This window comes from Balaenoptera musculus, chromosome 10 (genome assembly GCF_009873245.2).
Source record: "Balaenoptera musculus isolate JJ_BM4_2016_0621 chromosome 10, mBalMus1.pri.v3, whole genome shotgun sequence".
In the NCBI taxonomy this organism is placed as follows: domain Eukaryota; kingdom Metazoa; phylum Chordata; class Mammalia; order Artiodactyla; family Balaenopteridae; genus Balaenoptera; species Balaenoptera musculus.
The window spans coordinates 68,157,796-68,177,194 of record NC_045794.1 but is presented as its reverse complement, the minus strand read 5'-3'; the positions used below and the strand labels follow the sequence as shown (position 1 = coordinate 68,177,194).

The window sequence follows — 19,399 nt, the reverse complement described above, 5'->3', positions numbered from 1 at the left end:
GTCCCTCCTGGGAGCCTATGCAGCACGCCACTGCCAGGGTCCCATGATCCAGGGACAACTTCCCTGGGAGAACACACAGCACACCTCAGGCTGGTGCAACATCACACCGGCCTCTGCTGCCGCAGGTTCGCCCTGCATCTGTGCCCCTCCCTCCCCCCCCACCCCCCCCCCCCCCCCCCCCCCGGGTCTGAGTGAGCCAGAGCCCCCTAATCAGCTGCTTCTTTAACCCCGTCCTGTCTGAGTGAAGAACAGATGCCCTCAGGCAGAGGTGGGTCCAAATCCAAAGCTAAACCCCAGGGGCTGTGCAAACAAAGAAGAGAAAGGGAAATCTCTCCCAGCAGCCTCAGGAGCAGCAGATTAAATCTCCACAATCAACTTGATGTTCCCTGCAACTGTGGAATACCTGAATAGACAACAAATCATCCCAAATTGAGGAGGTGGACTTTGGGAGCAATGATACATATTTTTTCCCCCCTTTTACTCTTTTTGTGAGTGTGTATGTCTATGCTTCTGTGTGTCATTTTGTCTGTATAGCTTTGCTTTTACCATTTGTCCTAGGGTTCTGTCTGTCCGTTTTTTTGGGGGGTTTTTTTTAGTATAATTTTTGGTGCTTGTTATCATTGGTGGATTTGTTTTTTGGTTTGGTTGCTCTCTTCTTTCTTTTTTTTTATTCTTTAAAAAAATTTTATTTAATAATTATTTTTCATTTTTTATTTTAATTATTTTATTTTATTTTATTTTATCTTCTTCTTTCCTTCTTTCTTTTTTTTGTCCCTTTTATTCTGAGCCATGTGGATGATAGGCCCTTGGTGCTCCAGCCAGGCATCAGAGCTGTGCCTCTGAGGTGGGAGAGCCAACTTCAGGACACTGGTCCACAAGAGACCTCCCAGCTCCACATAATATCAAATGGCAAAAATCTCCCAGAGATCTCCATCTCAACACCAAGACCCAGCTCCACTCAATGACCAGCAAGCTACAGTGCTGGACACCCTATGCCAAACAAATAGCAAGACAGGAACACAACCCCATCCATTACCAGAGAGGCTGCCTAAAATCATAATAAGGCCACAGACACCCCAAAACACACCACCAGACGTGGACCTGCCCACCAGAAAGACAAGATCTAGCCTCATCCACCAGAACACAGGCACTAGTCAACTTGACCAGGAAGTCTACACAACCCACTGAACCAATCTTAGCCACTGGGGACAGACACCAAAAACAACGGGAACTATGAACCAGCAGCCTGCGAAAAGGAGACCCCAAACACAGTAAGTTAAGCAAAATGAGAAGACAGAGAAACACACAGCAGATGAAGGAGCAAGGCAAAAACCCACCAGACCTAACAAATGAAGAGGAAATAGGCAGTCTACCTGAAAAAGAATTCAGAATAATGATAGTAAAGATGATCCAAAATCTTGGAAAGAGAATGGAGAAAATACAAGAAACGTTTAACAAGGACCTAGAAGAATTAAAGAGCAAACAAACAGTGATGAACAACACAATAAATGAAATTAAAAATTGTCTAGAAGAGATCAAAAGCACAATAACTGAGATAGAAGAAAGGATAAGTGACCTGGAAGATAAAATAGTGGAAATAACAACTGCAGAGCAGAATAAAGAAAAAAGAATGAAAAGAATTCAGGACAGTCTCAGAGACCTCTGGGACAACATTAAACACACCAACATTCGAATTATAGGGGTCCCAGAAGAAGAAGAGAAAAAGAAAAGGACTGAGAAAATAATTGAAGAGATTATAGTTGAAAACTTCCCTAATATGGGAAAGGAAACAGTTATTCAAGTCCAGTAAGCACAGAGAGTCCCATACTGGATAAATCCAAGGAGAAGCACGCCAAGACACATATTATTCAAACTATCAAAAATTAAATACAAAGAAAAAATATTAAAAGCAGCAAGGGAAAAACAACAAATAACACACAAGGGAATCCCCATAAGGTTAACAGCTGATCTTTCAGCAGAAACTCTGCAAGCCAGAAGGGAGTGTCAGGACATATTTAAAGTGATGAAGGAGAAAAACCTACAACCAAGATTACTCTACCCAGCAAAAATCTCATTCAGATTTGACGGAGAAATTAAAACCTTTACAGACAAGCAAAAGCTAAGAGAATTCAGCACCACCAAACCAGCTTTACAAAAAATGCTAAAGGAACTTCTCTAGGCAGGAAATACAAGACAAGTAAAAGACCTACAATAACAAACCCCCCAAAATTAAGAAAATGGTAATAGGAACATACATATTGATAATTACCTTAAATGTAAAAGGATTAAATGCTCCAACCAAAAGACATAGACTGGCTGAATGGATACAAAAACAAGACCCATATATATGCTGTCTACCAGAGACCCACTTCAGACCTAGGGACACATACAGACTGAAAGTGAGGGGACGGAAAAAGATATTCCATGCAAATGGAAATCAAAAGAAAGCTGGAGTAGCAATTCTCATACCAGACAAAATAGACTTTAAAATAAAGACTCTTACAAGAGACAAAGAAGGACACTATATAATGATCAAGGGATCAATCCAAGAAGAATATATAAAAATTGTAAATATTTATGCACCCAAGATAGGAGCACCTCAATACATACAGCAAATGCTAACAGCCATAAAATGGGAAGTCGACAGTAACACAATCATAGTAGGGGACTTTAACACCCCACTTTCACCAATGGACAGATCATCCAAAATGAAAATAAATAAGGAAACACAAGCTTTAAATGATACATTAAACAAGATGGACTTAATTGATATTTATAGGACATTCCATCCAAAAACAACAGAATACACATTCTTCTCAAGTGCTCATGGAACATTCTCCAGGATAGATCATATCTTGGGTCACAAATCAAACCTTGGTAAATTTAAGAAAATTGAAATCGTATCAAGTATCTTTTCTGACCACAATGCTATGAGACTAGATATCAGTTACAGGAAAAAATCTGTAAAAAATACAAACACATGGAGGGTAAACAATACACTACTTAATAACCAAGAGAACACTGAAGAAATCAAAGAGGAAATCAAAAAATAGCTAGAAACAAATGACAATGAAAACAAGATAACCCAAAACCTATGAGATGCAGCAAAAGCAGTTTTAAGAGGGAAATTTATAGCAGTACAATCCTACCTTAAGAAACAAGAAACATCTCACATAAGCAACCTAACCTTACACCTAAAGCAATTAGAGAAAGAAGAACAAAAAAACACCAAAGTTAGCAGAAGGAAAGAAATCATAAAGATCAGATCAGAAATAAATGAAAAAGAAATGAAGGAAACAATAACAAAGATCAATAAAACTAAAAGCCGGCTCTTTGAGAAGATAAACAAAATTGATAAACCATTAGCCAGACTCATCAAGAAAAAAGGGGAGAAGACTCAAATCAACAGAATTAGAAATGAAAAAGGAGAAGAAACTACTGACACTGCAGAAATACAAAGGATCCTGAGAGATTACTATAAGCAACTGTATGCCAATAAAATGGACAACCTGGAAGAGGTGGACAAATTCTTAGAAATGCACAACCTGCCGAGACTGAACCAGAAAGAAATAGAAAATATGAACAGACCAATCAAAAGCGCTGAAATTGAAACTGTGATTAAAAATCATCCAACCGGGGCTTCCCTGGTGGCACAGTGGTTGAGAATCTGCCTACCGATGCAGGGGACATGGGTTCGAGCCCTGGTCTGGGAGGATCCCACATGCCGCAGAGCAACTAGGCCTGTGAGCCACAACTACTAAGCCTGCACGTCTGGAGCCTGTGCTCCGCAACAAGAGAGGCCACGATAGTGAGAGGCCCGCACACCGCGATGAACAGTGGCACCTGCTTGCCGCAACTGGAGAAAGCCCTCGCACAGAAATGAAGACCCAACACAGCCAAAATAAATAAATAAATAAACAATTAGGAAAAAAAAAATCATCCAACAAACAAAAGTCCAGGACCAGATGGCTTCACAGGCGAATTCTATCAAACATTTAGAGAACAGCTAACCCTTATCCTTCTCAAACTCTTCCAAAATATAGCAGAGGGAGGAACACTCCCAAACTCATTCTACAAGGCCAACATCACCCTGATACCAAAACCAGACAAAGATGTCACAAAGAAAGAAAACTACAGGCCAATATCACTGATGAACATAGATGCAAAAATCCTCAACAAAATACTAGCAAACAGAATCCAACAGCATATTAACAGGATCATACACCATGATCAAGTGGGGTTTATCCCAGGAATGCAAGGATTCTTCAATATACACAAATCAATCATTGTGATATACCACATTAACAAACTGAAGGAGAAAATCCATATAATCATCTCAGTAGATGCAGAGAAAGCTTTTGACAAAATTCAACACCCATTTATGATAAAAACCCTCCAGAGAGTAGGCATAGAGGGAACTTTCCTCAACATAATAAAGGCCATATCTGACAAACCCACAGCCAACATCATCCTCAATGGTGAAAAACTGAAACCATTTCCACTAAGATCAAGAACAAGACAAGGTTGCCCACTCTCACCACTATTATTCAACATAGTTTTGGAAGTTTTAGCCACAGCAATCAGAGAAGAAAAAGAAATAAAAGGAATCCAAATCGGACAATAAGAAGTAAAGCTGTCACTGTTTGCAGATGACATGATACTATACATAGAGAATCCTAAAGATGATACCGGAAAACTAGAGCTAATCAATGAATTTGTTAAAGTAGCAGGATACAAAATTAATGCACAGAAATCTCCTGCATTCCTATACACTAATGATGAAACATCTGAAAGTGAAATTAAGAAAACACTCCCATTTACCACTGCAACAAAAAGAAAAAAATATCTAGGAATAAACCTACCTAAGGAGACAAAACCTGTATGCAGAAAATTATAAGACACTGATGAAAGAAATTAAAGATGATACAAATAGATGGAGAGATATACCATGTTCTTGGATGGGAAGAATCAACATTGTGAAAATGACTATACTACCCAAAGCAATCTATAGATTCAATGCAGTCCCTATCAAACTACCAATGGCATTTTTCACAGAGCTAGAACAAAAAATTTCACAATTTGTATGGAAACACAAAAGACCCTGAATAGCCAAAGCAATCTTGAGAGAGAAAAACGGAGCTGGAGGAATCAGGCTCCCTGACTTCAGCCTATACTACAAAGCTACAGTAATCAAGACAGTATGGTACTGGCACAAAAACAGAAATATAGATGAATGGAACAGGATAGAAAGCCCAGAGATAAACCCACGCACATATGGTCACCTTATCTTTGATAAAGGATTCAAGAATATACAAGGGAGAAAAAACAGTCTCTTCAATAAGTGGCGCTGGGAAAACTGGACAGCTACATGGAAAAGAATGAAATTAGAACACTCCCTAACACCATACACAAAAATAAACTCAAAATGGATTTGAGACCTAAATGTAAGACTGGACACTATCAAACTCTCAGAGGAAAACATAGGCAGAACACTCTATGACATAAATCACAGCAAGATCCTTTTTGACCCACCTCCTAGAGAAATGGAAATAAAAACAAAAATAAACAAATGGGACTTAATGAAACTTAAAAGCTTTTGCACAACAAAGGAAACCATAAACAAGAGGAAAAGACAACCCTCAGAATGGGAGAAAATATTTGCAAATGAAGCGGATGACAAAGGGTTAATCTCCAAAATTTACAATCAGCTCATGCAACTCAATGTCAAAAAAACAAACAACCCAGTCCAAAAATGGGCAGAAGACCTAAATAGACATTTCTCCAAAGATGATATACAGATTGCCAACAAACACATGAAAGAATGCTCAACATCATTAATCATTAGAGAAATGCAAATCAAAACTACCATGAGATATCATCTCACACCAGTCAGAATGGCCACCATCAAAAAATCTACAAACAATAAATGCTGGAGAGGGTGTGGAGAAAAGGGAACCCTCTTGCACTGTTGGTGGGAATGTAAATTGATACAGCCACTATGGAGAACAGTATGGAGGTTCCTTAAAAAACTAAAAATAGAACAACCATACGACCCAGCAATCCCACTACTGGGCATATACCCTGAGAAAACCATAATTCAAAAAGAGTCATGTACCAAAATTTTCATTGCAGCTCTATTTACAATAGCCAGGACATGGAAGCAACCTACGTGTCCATCAACAGATGAATGGATAAAGAAGATGTGGCACATATATACAATGGAATATTACTCAGTCAAAAAAAAGAAACGAAATTGAGTTATTTGTAGTGAGGTGGATGGACCTAGAGTCTGTCATACAGAGTGAAGTAAGTCAGAAAGAGAAAAACAAAAACCGTATGCTAACACATGCATATGGAATGTAAAACAAAAAAAGAAAAAGAAAATGGTCATGAAGGACCTAGGGGCAAGATGGGAATAAAGATGCAGACCTAATAGAGAATGGACTTGAGGATATGGGGAGGGGGAAGCTGGGACAAAGTGAGAAAGTGGCATGGACATATTTACACTACCAAACGTAAAATAGATAGCTAGTGGGAAGCAGCCGCATAGCACAGGGAGATCAGCTCAGTGCTTTGTGACCATATAGAGGGGTGGGATAGGGAGGGTGGAAGGGAGGGAGACACAAGAGGGAAGAGATGTGGGGACATATGTATATGTATAACTGATTCACTTTGTTATAAAGCAGAAACTAATACACCATTGTAAGGCAATTATACTCTAATAAAGATGTTTAAAAAAAAAAGATTAGAGACACACAAAGAGAAAGATTTTGAAAGGGCAAGGAGACTGGTGGATCAACACTATAAATAGAAAGAGGCAGGAAAAACTGATTAGAGCGAGAGGAGGGAAGTGGATGATGTAATACCTACCAGATTAAGAGGCACTTTGAGGACTTCCCTGGTGGCGCAGTCATTAAGAATCTGCCTGTGAATGCAGGGGACATGGGTTCGAGCCCTGGTCTGGGAAGATCCCACATGCCATGGAACAACTAAGCCCGTGCGCCACAACTACTGAGCCTGTGCTCTAAGAGAGCCCATGAGCCACAACTACTGAATCCCGCACGCCTAGAGCCCGTGCTCCGCAACAAGAGAAGCCACCACAGTGAGAAGCCCGCGCACCGCAACGAAGAGTAACCCCCCCCTCGCCGCAACTAGAGAAAACCCGCACGCAGCAACAGACCCAACGCAGCAAAAAATAAATAAATAAATAAATTTATTTAAAAAAAAAAGAGGGACTTCGAGAAAAGAACAGATATGATTAAAATTGATTTAAAGAAAATTTTACCATATTAGTAGAATTTTAAAGCCATCCTTCTCCTGGAGAATAATATGAAGCATTCCACATTATTAATATGGAGTAAAATTCCATATTATTCTTTACTGCTTTTAAAAGAGATATTTTGGTACCATAAAATCAATTTTTTGGTCCACCACCAGCATTTTAAAAAATAGAATAGAATAGAAAATGTCAGTGAGCACTGCATGTATTATTATTTTGTAAAAATATTGTTTTAGTTATATGTGCATATACATGTGTGGGTGTTTGTATGTGCTTGTCTGTGTACTGCACTACGATGTAAAATGAATTCTTTACTGAGGGTGGGAGTCAAAACAGTTTAAAAGCCACTGCCCTAGAATATTCTTAAACATGTATCCTAAGAAACACAAACCCTCATAGCAGCATTATTTATATCTTAAAAAAGTGGCAACTCTGAACATCCTTAGACAGGAAAATGGATAAATAAATGGTAGTATTTTTATATCATGGAATACTAGACTGCAATAAAAATGAATACACTACAGCTTTAGAAAACAGCACAGATAAATCTCAAAAACATGTCAAATGAAAAAACCACTCACAGAAGAGGATACACAGATTTACTCCACTTACATAAAGTGCTAAAATAGTCAAAATAGAAAATATATGGCTTAGTGATATACACTGATATGAGAAAACTTTTTTTTTTTGAAAAAGGAAAGGGGTGGTAAATACATCAGAATTCTGATTACATCTTGGAGCCTGAAAGGACAGACAGACATTTAGGGAAGTGTGTTGTTTCCATTTCTTAAGCTGATGTGGAGTGTATGTGTTTGTTTTTTGTTATACTTTAAACAATATATACAGGTTATGTGTACTCTTTTGTATGTATATTTTATAAAAAAAAATTTCTACAGTGAAATTACTGTTGTTAGAACAACATTCTTTTAATTAACAATAGAAGAATTATTGGTTTTGAATATTTTATATCTAAGACTTTAAAGAATACCTCAATATTTGAAGAGCTTTATTGTTAATTTTGGGTGGGGTGTAGTTCTAGTTGTATAGTCATATCATCTGCATATAACAATAATTTTGTTTCCTCCTGTTTGCTATAGGTCTTTTTGCTGTTGTTGTTTTATGTCAAATTGTTTAATCTAGAAGTTCCAGAAAAATTAAAAACAAAAGACATTTTTTAATTAAAAAATAAAATATTTTCTTTTATTCTACACTGTAAAAGAAATGACATTTCACTACTGAGTGTAAGGTAGATTGTTGCTTTAGGAAAATGTTATTTATTATACAGGATGATGTTATGAGCTGAAATGTGTCCCTCCAAAACTTGTATGTTGAAGTCCTAATCCCAAGTAGCTCAGAATATAACTGTGTTTGGAAATAGGGCCTTTAAAGAGGTAATTACGGTAAAATGAGGTTTTATTGGGAAGGCCCTAATCCAGTACGACTGGTATCCTTAAGAGAAAAAGAGATTAGAACACAGCATGTATGCACAGAGGAAAGACCATGTGAGGACACAGTGAGAAGGCAGCCAGCTGCAAGCCGAGGAGAGAGAACTTGGAACACCAAACCTTGATCTTGAGCTTCCAGCCTCCGGAAATGGGAGAAAATAAATTTCTGTTGTTCACGTCACCTGGTCTCTGGTATTTTGTTATGGCAGCCAAGCAAGCCAACTCAGATTGTATATCCTTGTAGTCAGAAAAAACTATGCTGAAGACCTGGTTCTAACACAAACTAGCTATGTGGCCTTGGCTGCATTACTGGAGCTCTCCAATGGTTTTAAGTGATGAATAATAATAATATCTACCCAAAGGGAGTTATGAGAAAATATGCCTGAAGTATTCATAGTAAATTTAGCTATTATTAAAAGTTGTCTAATTTTTTAAATGTTATTTCAACACATCTCAAAATGCATAAAAATATCCCTATCATGAGGTGCAATGGGAAGAAAATGCAGACAAAGATATACACCACAAGATATTAGTCACAGCGTGGTTTATATTAACATAGAGTGGAAATAATCCAGGTATTTTAAAATAGCATAACAGTAAGTAAGATATAACTGTAGACAGAATATTTTGTAGCTATTAAAAAGCACTGTGATAATATTTACAACACATTAAGTACAAACAACAAAACCTTATATTATGGTATGACCTTAACAAATTAAATATACCTAGAAAAAAGACTAAAAAGAAAGAGAGCATGTCAAGATTATTAATAGTGGTTCCATTTCCCTAAAAGCATAACCTGTGTGTGCATATTACCTATCCAAAAACTAAATAAAATTTAACTGTAAATAACAAACTGTTAGTGATTATCCTATTTTTAAAACACAAAATAGAATTCAGATCTGTTTTGATAATTCATATGGCAAAGAGTATAAGCACTGTAGGACTTAATAATTTGGAGAAATATTTCATTTCATGTCAACAAAATTTTATTAGCTACCTGTTCTGTGATAGATTCTTATATACTAAGAATTCTAGAGATGTAGTGGGTCTTCAAAGGAGAACTACGAATATTCCAGGAAGTGAGAATAACACAAAAAAAGAGACAGCTCTGTATTAATAGAGTCTAAGTAGCCTACTGTATTATCTACTATGGAAAATAAACACTTTGCTATAAAATTTGAACTATCTATAGCCATATTTCATAATAATTTCATTTGTATCACTCACAAGTTTTTATTAATTTCAAATGGCTATATAAGTGAAAAATTACTTTATTATTTTTATATTTCCTTCTTTCCCTTTATTATTTATAAACATAAGATTTATCATCATGACCTGATATTCAATCTTATGTAAAAATAAATAAGATCACAATGTAATAGGAAAGACCAAAAAGTAAGTAAATTATTGCACACGAAAATTGATGCTATTTACCAGCACATTAGTACTTAGGCTTTTATGAGTGAAAAATTAATAAGAAGGAATAATATAATTATTGTTTATTTTGTTAACAGTATAAGAGTGAACGCTGAATGGTGTGAAACATTGTTAGACAGTCGTTAAGCCCATCACTAATTAAAACTCTTCCAAAACTTGCTGTATGAATAAGTACTTAAATAGAACTTGACTTAGTTCGATTAAGAATTTCTCTGGGGCTTCCCTGGTGGCGCAGTGGTTGAGAGTCTGCCTGCCAATGCAGGGGACACGGGTTTGAGCCCTGGTCTGGGAAGATCCCACATGCCGCGGAGCAACTGGGCCCGTGAGCCACAATTACTGAGCCTGTGCGTCTGGAACCTGTGCTCCGCAACAAGAGAGGCCGCGATGGTGAGAGGCCCGCGCACCGCGATGAAGAGTGGCCCCCACTTGCTGCAACTAGAGAAAGCCCTCGCACAGAAACGGAGACCCAACACAGCCATAAATAAATAAAAAAGACTTTCTCTCTATTTCACTGTCTTTAAAAAAAAAAACAAACCAAAAAACAAAAACCACAGAGCATCACCTCACCCAAAAATGCACTGTACACACACACACACACATGCACACATGTGTAAAATTAAAAAAAAAAAAAAAGAATTTCTCTTTTTATGGTTCTTCATAGATGCCTTGTTTTAAAAAAACAAAGAATGTGATAATACTACAAATTGCAAATTATTATTTTAATCATGCCAATCTTTGCATAATTGGTAACTGTTAGACACATCATTTATAAGAAATGTCAAAGAATGTCTTCTGTTTCCATTTCCTTGATATTTTCAGGTTGCAAAACAGAAAAAGTCATAATAATTGGACTGGTTTTTTTTCAAGTAATATTTCATGAGCTATACAATAAGGACTATGCTAGATGCTAAGTGAGTAAAACTGACAAATTCCTTGCCTGTATGGAGATGTCATTCTAGTGGGCGAGTTAAACAATAAATCAGGGAATAAAATATTATCAAGTTAAACGTTGCTGTAAGTGCTGTGAAAAATAAGAGCAAGTGGTAGTGAAACAGAAAAAGAAGTGAGGATGTACAATCTATTTAGATGGTAACAGAAATCATTCTGAGATGAAGATCTCCGAATTGAAACCTGAAGAATGAGAACTTGACCCAGCATGGCTGACTTTTAGGACCAAGAGGTAAAGCACCATGATGAGGTTGGAGATGTAGGGAGGGGCAGATCGTGCCAATTCTTGGATTTCATTTGAGATACAATGGGAAGTCAGTGGAGGATCCAAGAATGGAAGTGTCATGACTAAATTTATATTTTTAATATGTTGCTTTTTGCTGCCTTTTGAGAGTAAGTTGGAATGGGACAGGAATGGAAGTAAGGAGAGCAATAAGGAGGTTCTTACAACAGTCTAGATGAGGTATTGACATAATGGTAGCTTGGACCAGAGTGGTATCCATGGGAATTGAAAGTTCTGAACATTATGTAGACATTATAGCAGGATCACTTATCATATTTGTTCCAATAACCTGCTGACATATCTGTACCATGCATCAATGTGAACCACCTGCGGACGGGTACGTTTCTTATTCATCATTGTCCAGCAAATTTCTGATGCTCATTATTGAATAAAAATACACATGAATGAAAGAATGCTCAACATCACCAATCATCAGAGAAATGCAAATCAAAACTACAATGAGGTATCACCTCACACTGTCAGAATGGCCATCATCAAAATATCTACAAACAATAAATGCTGGAGAGGGTGTGGAGAAAAGTGAACTCTCTTGCACTGTTGGTGGGAATGTAAATTGATACAGCCACTATGGAGAACAGTATGGAGGTTCCTTAAAAAACTAAAAATGGAACTACCATATGACCCAGCAATCCCACTACTGGGCATATACCCTGAGAAAACCGTAATGCAAAAAGAGACATGTACCACAATGTTCGTTGCAGCTCTATTTACAAATAGCCAGGTCATGGAAGAAATCTAAGTGTCCATTGACAGATGAATGGATAAAGAAGATGTGGCACATATATACAATGGAATATTACTCAGCCATAAAAAGAAATGAAATTGAGTTATTTGTAGTGAGGTGGATGGACCTAGAGTCTGTCATACAGAGTGAAGTAAGTCAGAAAGAAAAACGAATACTGTATGTTAGCACAGATATATGGAATCTAAAAAAAAAAAAAAAGTTTATGAAGAACCTAGGGATAGGACAGGAATAAAGACGCAGATGTAGAGAATGGACTTGAGGACACGGGGAGGGGGAAGGGTAAGCTGGGACGAAGTGAGAGAGTGGCATGGACATATATACACACCAAATGTAAAATAGATAGCTAGTGGGAAGCAGCCGCATAGCACAGGGAGATCAGCTCGGTGCTTTGTGACCACCTAGAGGGGTGGGAGGGAGGGAGACGCAAGAGGGAGGAGATATGGGGATATATGTATATGTATAGCTGATTCACTTTGTTATAAAGCACAAACTAACACACCATTGTGAAGCAATTATACTCCAATAAAGATGTTTAAAAAAAAAAAACATATGCATGAATGAATAAATCCTATGAACTTAAACCCCAGGCTTGAACATGCACATTTTTAATTGCACCATATAAGAATTAACAATGTTTAGCCTTTTTTTTTTCATGCTGCCAAACAGCTGTGTCAACTTCTAAAACTGAGATTAAGATCTAGAAAATATTTTAAGAATCACCTAATAAAACTCCTCTTTTCACAGGTCAGGAAACTGGAGCTCAGATAAAGAGTTACTCGAGATTATATTTGTTAGTAGCAGAGTTAGAAGTGGAACGCAAGAGTTCTTATTCCACAACTGGTGATCATTCTACTGCTCTATACCCTTCTGATCAAAATCGTGTGAAAACGGTTCAACCAGTTTGCATGGCATAGATATAACTAAAAGTTTCATAGAAGATCATGAACACTGTTTAAATTATAGACTTGCTTATGAAATAAACTCGCCTCAAAAATGACAAACTGTGGAATACCAACACACCACTTTTTAATTTACTCGCTCAAAGGACTCCATAAATTAAAGAGAAAAACACCCATATACACATTAAATGACTAAATGTTCTTTGGTTTCCAAGGAATTCTCTCACCAGGCCTTAGAGTAGAGACGTTTACGATGGAAAATGAGGTCACTTTTAAAAAGAAAACATTGGTTCTTTTGAATCTATGGAAAAGCGAATGTGTGTCAATATGCTGCTGACTCAATCGGACCACAGTAACCATATGAGAATATTCTGCAGTGTTCCCAGACTTCTGAATACTTATGACATTTTCCCAAACTAAGACTATGACCAAATGACAACAACAATAAAAATTTGCATAACATGAACATTGCCACACTTAAGAAGGCACACCACAGGTTCTGTATTTCCAGTCCAGGGTTGATGAAACCTGTGTCACAGACTATATAAATTGTCCGTGAAAAATGGAACTCTTTATTCTCACATTGTCATTTATAGAGAGCTAAAATGTTAAATACCCAATTCTTCCTTCAGGGCTTAAAAACCCAACAAATTTGGGAGTCCATGAATGCTTCTGACACAGTTATAGATAGCTAAGCCTTAGAATATTGCCATTGTATAAGGTTCTTTCAAATATGCTGGACATAGTTTAAGAAAACAGCATTGGCTCCTTGAAACTGACCTATGCCTTATATTGACTGTAAATTCAGACATGTGTGGCACACCTGGAAGGGGAGTCTGTAGGAAGAAATGAGGAGACTCTTGTGAAAGAATTAATCCAAAGGGAATAGAGCGTAGATACACAAGTGTGGTCCAAGGACAATGCACCACCATGAATTCACAATTTCCAACCTCAACTTGGAACTAAAAAGTGACAGAAATCCTATGTTGTTTCCTGATCCAGAATTCATTCCAACACTCCACAACTATTGCAAACTCTGTTCACCTAAAACCTCTAAGTCCTACCCCTCCCTCTCCTTTCTCTCGGCAGATGGTTTCACTTCCCACCTCAGAGAGATAACAGAAGCGATCAGGTATCAAAACCCTCAGCTCACTGCTACCCAAATCAGTAAACCTATTGATGACCACGGCCATTTTTTTATGCTTTACTGCTGTTTCTGGAGAAATGACATCCTTCTTCCTATTCATGCATCAATTAATTCAACAATAAATCATTGTAGAATGCTTTGAATTTCACCTTCTTTGGGGAAACTCACCCATTGGTTATCTTCTCCTTTTTCTATATCTTCAGTCTCTTCCTCCTTACTGAATCTTTCCCAGCAGCATTTAAACACGTTCAAATTTGCCTCATCTTAAAGAAACAAATGTACAAAAACAAAACAATTATTCCTTTCACCCTAGTTTCCTAGTCCCCCAGTTCTTACCCATGGTTGTCCTTTCCTTCCCAAACTACTCATATAAGATGTCGCTTCCTCTTGCTTATCTCCACTTCTACTCCTCCATTTACTTCTCAACCCACCCCAAATGGCTTTCAGCCCAACCATTCTTCTGAATATGCTCACTTTTATATCACTAATGACTTCTATAGAGCAAAATCCAACAGAGCAAATCCCAAAATTCAACTTTTCATCCCTTCTCTTGCTTGAAGTATCATCAGCATTCAAAATTGTTAGCTGCTCCTTTTTTCTGGAAATAATTTGCTTCTTGGCTTCTCTGATTCCATATTCTCTCCCATCTCTTTTCCCCCCGTACTTCTATGGCCTCTTCCTCTCAGCCTCCATTGACAGCACTACATTTTAATGTCTCTCAGGGCTCAGTCCTAGGCCATCTTTTCTTCTCATCTTGTGTGTTTAATCAATTCTACCTACTCTTACAAATTGAGTGACCTCCCATAGTATATGCTGAGGATGCTCAAACTTTATCTCCATTTCGGAATTCTCTATTGACCATCAGGTCCATTTCCCATCTATCCCTGACTTCTCTAGTTGAAGAAAGCAACCCCACTTCAATTTTCAAACACTGGATTTATTACCTCCGCTCATTCCCAGAGCTGTCAATGCAATCCTTGTTCCCTGCATCAGTAAATAGAAGCACAAGTGACCAAGTTACTCAAGCCAGAAACTTATAAGTCACTTGCCTCCTTTCCACCCTTCACACCCTCATAGCCAAACACGTATCCTAAAAATTCTACCTTCTAATAGCTCTAGAATCTGTCTACATTGCTCCCTAATCAAAGTTCCAGTTATTGTTCAACTACTCGACTATAATATAGTAATATATTGCAATATACTCTACTGGTATACCCTTGTGATTGCATTCTTAAAACTGTAGCCAGACTGAGCTTATAAAATGCAATTTCTACTGTATATCTCCCTGCTTAGAAGCTTGAATGTTTTTTATATTTTCACTATATATATTTGCTTCCATAAATAATAGATACCATTTTATTTATGTATTTAAATTTTTTATACATGAACTATATACTAGATATTCCTTTGGAACTTGCCTTTCTAACTAAACATCTTATTTTTTAAATGTTATCCTCAACAATTCATAAGCTCCAAGGCACTTTTTTTCAACTCATGAACAGGGTTCCACTGTATGACTAAACCAGGGTTTCTTTATTTATCCCTCTACTGAGGACTATTATGTTAGTACCACTTTTTCATTGCAATAAAAAATGCTGTGATTAAGTTTCTTGAAAATGTCTCTTATGCATATATGTGAGGTCTCTAAAATAGATACCTAAAAGACAAATTGCAAGGTCATGGGGATTGCACTTTTTGAGCTTCACTAGATACTACACCATTACATAGGACTGATATACTCCAACTTCAGGATAGTGGTTATCTGGAAAGATAGGGAGGAAGAAGGGACATGAGTCCGGGATTTTAGCTGAAGTGAAATATTTTATTTCTTCAAACCCTGTGAGGCAAATGCAAAATACTAGGCTCGATGATGACTACAGAGGTATCTAATGTATTATTTTTTTTACATTATTTTGTCCTTTTAGAATATTTAATAATTTAAAATATTTTTAATCAAGCTTTCAGTGTTTCTCATTATCTTAGAATAAAAGTCAAGCCTTTTCCTGTGACTTACAAGGCCCCCCTTGATCTGGTTTTCATTGGTCTTTCCAGCCTCATTAAAGAAAACACAGTGCTCTCATTTGACCTCTTCAAATGGGGTTTGATCTCTGGGAATGCAGGGTCTTCACACATTTTCCTGATCCTAAATCACTGGATATACTGAATTCTCACGTTTTAGCTAGTTGTTTTAGTTATTCTGTTAATTATTTCACTGCCAGAATATCATTTTTGAACATGGCTGAGGCACCCTTGCTTTTCCTCCAATTTTTCCCATGGCCACTTACTTATTTAATTCCTTCTCTGCTCTCAGATCTCAGCCTAAATATTACTTCCTCAGGAATCCTTTCCTGACCCTCTGAGGTTGTTTAATTTCCCCTCAATATAACCTTTCATACCACTCTTTACTTCCCATTTTGCAACATCCCTTACATTTGTAATTATTTCTTCAATATCTATCTTTAAACAATAATTTATTGATTGATTTACTTGTTTGCACCTATCACCCCCATTAGACTCTAAGCCCCCTTAGGACAGAAACTGTGTCTTGCTCAAAACTCTATTTCCAAAAAAAAAAAAAAAAAAACAAAAAAAAAACACCTCTATTTCCAGCACCCAGCACAATGCTAAGCACATACATGTTCAAGCAATAGTCACTGGAGAATGAAAGTGTCAGAGAAACAGTGTTAGGCAGGGTGTGCTGGATCCTCCAGATCAGCTCCCAACCCTCAACAGAGCTGTGGAGATCTAGGGCAAGGGGCATGGAATTTTAAAAAATAATAATAAAATGAGAATCACATTGCCACAGATCTGTGAGATACTGACAGCATAAAGCAGCAAGACCTTGGGGCCCATATGAATACATGTGGTTCAGGTTGATGTTAAGTCAACTTTCCACATCTGGGTGTGAGAGTTGGTGCAGGATGGAACAAGAATGGGACACACAATGGTCTGAGCCACAAGCAAGACCAACCAGATGTGGGACCAAACACTAGACTTTTGAGGGACAGGAGACATCATTGGGATGATCAGAGAAGTGACCAGAATGGCAGAATGTCCTGTCTTAGTCAGGAGCTCTACATTTACAAGCCCTTGTGAGAAGGTATCAATTTATCACAGAGTGAGTAGGGGCAGAATCACAGAAACAAAGAACTCTTATTATTGCTGCTCTATCACACAAACACCTGATTATTTTGTCACTGGATCACAAAATGAAGACTAGATAAGTGAAATATTTTCATAATTCTATGTGACGTGGCAGAGCTGGAAGTCATAGGTCTATGCTCTTAGTTTTATCTAAAATACAGAAATATAAAGTGTGTTAGATCTTTAAGTAAGGGCAGATCTAAGGCAAAGAGAGTTCAAGTTTGCAAACAATCTATGGCTTTCAATAAAACATCTGTTTTTAACTTTGTATGTACCTGATCAGTTGCTGCAAGTTATCTACATCCTAATAAAATACTTATTTATGCTATGTATACATGCAGAGTTGAATAAAACATCCAGAAATATCTTTCCCTTCAAATATTATTTTTTAAAAATGAGTTATTTTGTCTACCTGATCCTAAATCACTGAATTGACTGAATTCCCACATTTTAGCTAGTTGCTTTAGTTATTCTGTTATTTCACTGCCAAAATATCATTTTTGACATAAACCTGGCATAGAAAATGAAAACTTAAGCTGTCTGAAGAAGTAACTCTTTAAATCCACCAGTTCTCTCACACCTCTTGCAGTTACCCTAGTGATGTTATAAAACATATTACTTTCCTGACCTCCTAAGACATTCTCTGGGGCCAGTACCCTAGACCCCATAATTCACTCAAAAGCTAAAGCTATTGTCAAGGCAGGAGTAATATACCCAAGAGTCTCGATAAATAATTCATTGAATGCATTCATTTCCAGAAGATGCACTCGGCTATGAACCTGGTTCTTCTTCAAGACAGTGCAAATACTGCCTCAAAATTGAAGAGCTAGTTCAACATGGAACACCTATTGGGAAGGCTGAGGTAGAAAAACAAATTTTAGTCTACAAACAGTAAAGTAGATTGTACATGCCTGTTAACTTGCAATTGTATTGCTGTCTTCCAGAGCAGCATTTGCAACCACAGGGTGGGAGAGGCAGGGAGAGAACCCACAGCCTGGGGAATGAATAGAAGGTTTGTGGATCCTACAAGCACTTCCTTGTGACGGCCCAGGGAGGAAGCCAAACCCCCAGATGGCTGTGGCCTCTAGAGGTGAGGGTGATCCAAAATCACTGTGTCACCTATTTCCTCCTCTTTGGCTGATGTGCATTCACTGCTTCTCTAGTTAGCCTCGCTGAAAGAGCAGGTAAAAATCCTTGTCACCTGCCATTGAAGCAAGTGGAATTGTATTCAGTTTAACATTTCTCACGTGAGGCATACTGTATCTTTCTGCAAAAATAACGATCATCTGTGTGGCTTTGGCACACTGCCAGCATTTTCACTGGGCACTGCCCTCTTCTGCTCATCATTAAGTCGGGCATCTGTCCTCCCTGGTTACCACAGAGACATAAGCTGGACTAGCCCATGTGGTCTCTCGGGTCTGAAGACTTCTGCCTCAGAGTCACTACTGGAATGTGGGAAACTTTAGAAAGGCTAGGAGGCCATGTGCCTAGGATATTAAGTCCTTGGGAGTGACATCCGAGGGAAATCTTTGCCTCTTTGCCGAACCTAACACAGTGTCTGTCAAAAATACCCGATCAATCATTCTTTTCAATATTCTGTCTTTTCTATTTTGAATATAAGCCACATGAGGGCAGAAACTATATCTTTCTTGCTCACTATGTGCCTGAAACATGGTAGTGATTTAAGAAATATATGGTGAGTGAATAAATGTTTAGGGGATGGATGGACGGATGGATGGATGGATGGATGGATGGATGGATAAATGAATGGGTGATGGGCAAACATTTTCTCATGGGTCTTTGGGTTTCACAGAGTTCAGTATTATTTGAAATGAATCATCCCAATATCCCTACAAAATGGCATTAAGAAAGAGGAAGAAAGCCTTGTTAAAGACTCCGCTAAGTACAATTAGTGATACAAAAAAAAGAAAGGCCCTTTAAGACCTCTGTGTTTATTAACCTCACTAGTATTCCTAAACTGAATATTATTCGCATTATGTAATCTGAACATGTTTAATTCTAGTAAATTAACATATGAGCAGTTGCTA

General features: G+C 37.6%; 1 protein-coding gene across 5 annotated transcripts in view; it reads right to left on the bottom strand.

Annotated features, from left to right (window-relative positions):
- TMTC2 (transmembrane O-mannosyltransferase targeting cadherins 2) overlaps positions 1–19,399 on the bottom strand; it is an 889,490-nt gene that overhangs the window by 434,716 nt on the left and 435,375 nt on the right. The window contains exon 12 of one of the 5 annotated variants that reach the window (XM_036865963.1): positions 14,376–14,470. The exons of the other annotated variants lie outside the window; for them this stretch is intronic. Coding sequence (XP_036721858.1) covers positions 14,456–14,470 — 15 coding nt within the window. The 3' untranslated portion in view covers positions 14,376–14,455. Of the gene's footprint in view, positions 1–14,375; positions 14,471–19,399 lie in introns of those variants that run through there. 5 annotated transcript variants of the gene reach the window in all.